Consider the following 3945-nt stretch of genomic DNA (forward strand, 5'->3'; position numbering starts at 1 on the left):
GATCTAACAAAGAGTGGAAACCTAAAGTTATCAAAGATATGATTAAAAGACTGTAAAGTATCCATATGGAGAGGGAATGGAAGAAAACAAGAAAAATGACAATAATGGATGTGAAAAATTACAATGAAATCTGGGTGGGTTCAAACTGAATTTGTGTTTTTCATGCTGCTTTGTGGCTGTCCTTTCTCTGTTTAGCACCATATTTACCATTAGCAATAATTATTTACTAAATGTCTTTGGGGGGTATGAGGTTCATAAATAAGTACCCTGTCTCAGGGAATTAAACCTCAGCTTATAAAGGAACTTTTCCTTTAGGTAAGGTGTCAGTGATAGATTTGGAATTATTGTCTTTACTTGCATGGTTTTATACAATTACAGTTTTAAGGCAAAAATATGAAGAAGCATTATCTGTCAGGAAAATGTATTAAACCTAAATGCCTAACGCACATCTCTTTTCCTAAGGATAGCTTTTAGTTTTCTCTGGTATAAAAAGGCCTTTTTTTTCTGATTTAAAATGCTATTCCTCAATATAGAATTTAACTACAGAAAAGTAGAAAGAAAGGAAAATAATTAGAATCTCACTACTTAGGGGCAATACTCTTCAGAAGTTATTATGTTTCTTTGGGTGAACTTCTATATTGCTGAGATTACATGCAGCTCTTCACTCTTTCATTCAGGACTTATTGAGAATCCACCATGGACCAAATACAATGCCAGGTACTGAGTGTATACGTTGGGGAAAAAAACAGATTCCTGCCCTACACAAGCTTACAGTCTTATATATCCTGCTTATTTTCTCTTAATATTTTAATATACATATTTCTCTTTTCTTCCCGACCACATCTGTAGAAAATATCACTGTCACACCTTTGAGGGGCTATGGTCTAGGTGAGGCATGCTGGTGTTTTGCAAGATTTAGTAGTTTACCATCCTCTTTAGGAGACAAATGACAAGATGTTTATATTTTGTATCCAGCTGCAGAGTTTTAAATATGAACAAAAACCATCTCACATCTTTCAAACAATTGCCAAAGATACCCCAGATACAGCATTTATCCTTGGCTGAAAACCATATTGAGACTCTGGCTGGGCTCTCCAGTTTGCGGTGCACGCCATTGGAATCCCTTACGCTCAAGAGGAACCCTTGTGAGTTTCACCAAGACTACCGGAAACGGTGAGGCCCCAAATGCCTTGTCACCTTTTGTACTTCATTGAATATTATACTTTTAACAGTTTTTCCCCTCTTGATTAAATTTGCTCAGCAAGTATTTATCTTATTTACTATGTGTTGAACTCTTCATGCTTCTAATCTCACCTAAAGAACTTTGAACTGATTTGTGTGTGTGAGTTTAATCTTTAATACACTCTTCTCTCAGTTAATTTATGACTGCTGTACAAACTTTAGGCTCCTCCTGTAATGTGACTTTACATACACTAAGATGTTTCCTTTTAGACTTTCAAATCCTATGCATTTTCTCTCATAATGTTTAATAGATACTATATCTTTTTAAAAATTTCTAAATATAGGCTCCTATCAAGGTCCATATGACCATCTTATAAATTGTTTATTCTCTGGCTTTGTTTTCATCCCTTTGGGCCACAAGGGCACCATTAATTAAGTGAATACAAAAAAGTAATTGATTTGATCTACTCTAGTGGTGGAAAGAGCTGGAAAACCTGCCAAGAATAAACCATTTTTATTTCTTTGTCACTACTGGGAACATTCTTCATGATAATAATGGAATCTAAACAACCTTGGAGTGTACACCAAGTAATATGGTAATATTTATCTCCAGCTAATTCCCAGCACCACTATTAGTGTACTTACAGGAATTAAAAGGGTGAAAACAAGCCACTGAATTCTAGAACCTATATTTGCCCCCAGATGACCACAAGTCATCTCATCTCTCAGTGTGAATCCGTCATACAGAGCCTTAGGTCACCTCTAGACTCCATTTCCAGTCTATGATTATAGTGCTTCCTCCACATCCAATTTCAACAAAAGACAGTTCTCATTACCTTCCTTTCTCACACTGCCATTTTCCCAAGACAGCAACTGTATTCCAGAGGCCTGTATCATATTAGACTCTTCAACCCGTGATGAACAATGAAAATGGTCAAAGTAAAAATTCTCATCTCTGTTGGTACTACATAAACCTCATTACTGCCGTTGTCTTCCCTCTGATGTAGTCTGAAAGCAAAATTTCATATTCTGTGACAATAAATTCTCAAATTGCTTTTACATAAGTGAAAACTAGCAGCACAGTTGCTTTAATATTGAACTAATATTTAACCATAATAATGTTTTGAAGTCTAAAATTCTATTTCCCACAGTCAGAGGAGATTTAGCTGGACTTTTCAACATTATTCATAAAAAAGCACACTTCTAGTCATAGAGATAATTTATTAGTATTATATTTCTGTTTGGTTAATTTATATGTGGGATTTTAGAAAACACCTTGGTCCCAACTCAGTCACTTGCCTCCCTTCAAAGAATTCCTTGTAACAGTAATGTTAGATTAATTATCTGAAATCTGATATGCCCTGAGGTCTTACTATAAATCTGTCTTCAGAATTCATGATGTGGTATAGAATTATGTGAGAATGAGGGATATAATGAGGTTGTCCATTTTCCTAGTATTCACTCTATTGGATTGAGTCCAAAGTGGATATATACTGACACTCATGCTATAAAAAGCCAGGTTGTATTGACTGAGGTAGTGCAGGGTTGCTTTAAACAGAAAGACGTGGTCATTTTAAAGTATGAGGGAAGGATTTAAGTATCCACTCCTGCTAAGGAACTAAGCTGAAGTCCCAAGTTCATCCAAATTTGGGTTTAGTTATCTAGCCAAAATTCCACAAGAGGATTATAACAGCATTCATTTTGTCACTGTCATTCATTTTGTCATTTTGTCTCTGTCGAGGATTTAGGCCAAACTTTCAATGGCCCTTTACATCACGATCAGAATTATTTAAGTACAAGCTTTTCTTGATCACTGACACCTAGAATTGTGACTGTCTTTCCCTTCCTCCTTTGTTTCAGATCCTCCAATAAGAAGACAGCACAGTTCAAAAGAGAAAGGACTTAACGATAGAGCTAATAGTATAAGTCCCAGTAGGTAGAGGGCAGTCCACTTTCTGGGACACCCACAGGCAAACTCTTCTACCATTCTTCAGAAGTCAGTGTTATCTTAGTTCACCATAGTTTGACTCTTTTAAAAGAAAGTGACTAGGAGTTCCCGCCAGCTAAGTCTGAACGTTGGAGCCAGAAGACTTAGCTTTTAATCTTTGCTCAGTCACCTACAGGCTTTATGATCTTGGATAAGTTACTTAAAATGGGGGATAAAAACTAACTTGACAGAATTGTTGTGAGGATGAGATAATGTGCAGAAAGCATTTAGAGCTAAGAAAGTCATGCAGCCAATGGGAGCATTCGAGGAGGTTGGCACCATCATTAGTTGACTCAGCACATCACCTGAGAGGTTTCAGCATCTTTCAGCCTGGGCCAATGCCAGAGCCATGCATTTCCTCTGGCCTGAGCCCCCAGAACTCCCCAACCAGGAAAGCTGTCCACTTGAAAGAAAATGCTGCTTTGTAACACTGCTAGGCATACAACTACTGTTTAACTGGGTTGACATGAAAGACTGCTTCCTGAACCTGGAAGTGACTGTCTAAATTGGAAATGCGAGCTTCAAAAATGCTCTCTGTCGGGGCTTCCCTGGTGGTGCAGTGGTTGAGAGTCTGCCTGCCGATGCAGAGGACACGGGTTTGTGCCCTGGTTCGGGAGGATCCCACATGCCGCGGGGCGGCTGGGCCCGTGAGCTATGGCCACTGAACCTGTGCGTCCGGAGCCTGTGCTCCACAACGGGAGAGGCCACAACAGTGAGATGCCTGCGTACCGCAAAAAAAAAAAAAAAAAAAAAAAATCCTTTTTTTAAAGGAAAAA

At 38.1% G+C, this 3945-nt stretch overlaps 1 protein-coding gene across 1 annotated transcript in view; it reads left to right on the top strand.

The window, feature by feature from the left end:
- The window catches only part of LOC112397636 (uncharacterized), a 24312-nt gene extending 21224 nt beyond the window's left edge, over positions 1-3088 (top strand). The window contains exons 6-7 of the mRNA XM_024741884.1: positions 976-1173; positions 3043-3088. Coding sequence (XP_024597652.1) covers positions 976-1173; positions 3043-3088 — 244 coding nt within the window. The remainder of the gene's footprint in view (positions 1-975; positions 1174-3042) is intronic.
- Positions 3089-3945: the final 857 nt, after the last annotated feature.

This window comes from Neophocaena asiaeorientalis, unplaced genomic scaffold (assembly GCF_003031525.2).
Source record: "Neophocaena asiaeorientalis asiaeorientalis breed wild unplaced genomic scaffold, Neophocaena_asiaeorientalis_V1.1 scaffold211, whole genome shotgun sequence".
Taxonomy (NCBI): domain Eukaryota; kingdom Metazoa; phylum Chordata; class Mammalia; order Artiodactyla; family Phocoenidae; genus Neophocaena; species Neophocaena asiaeorientalis.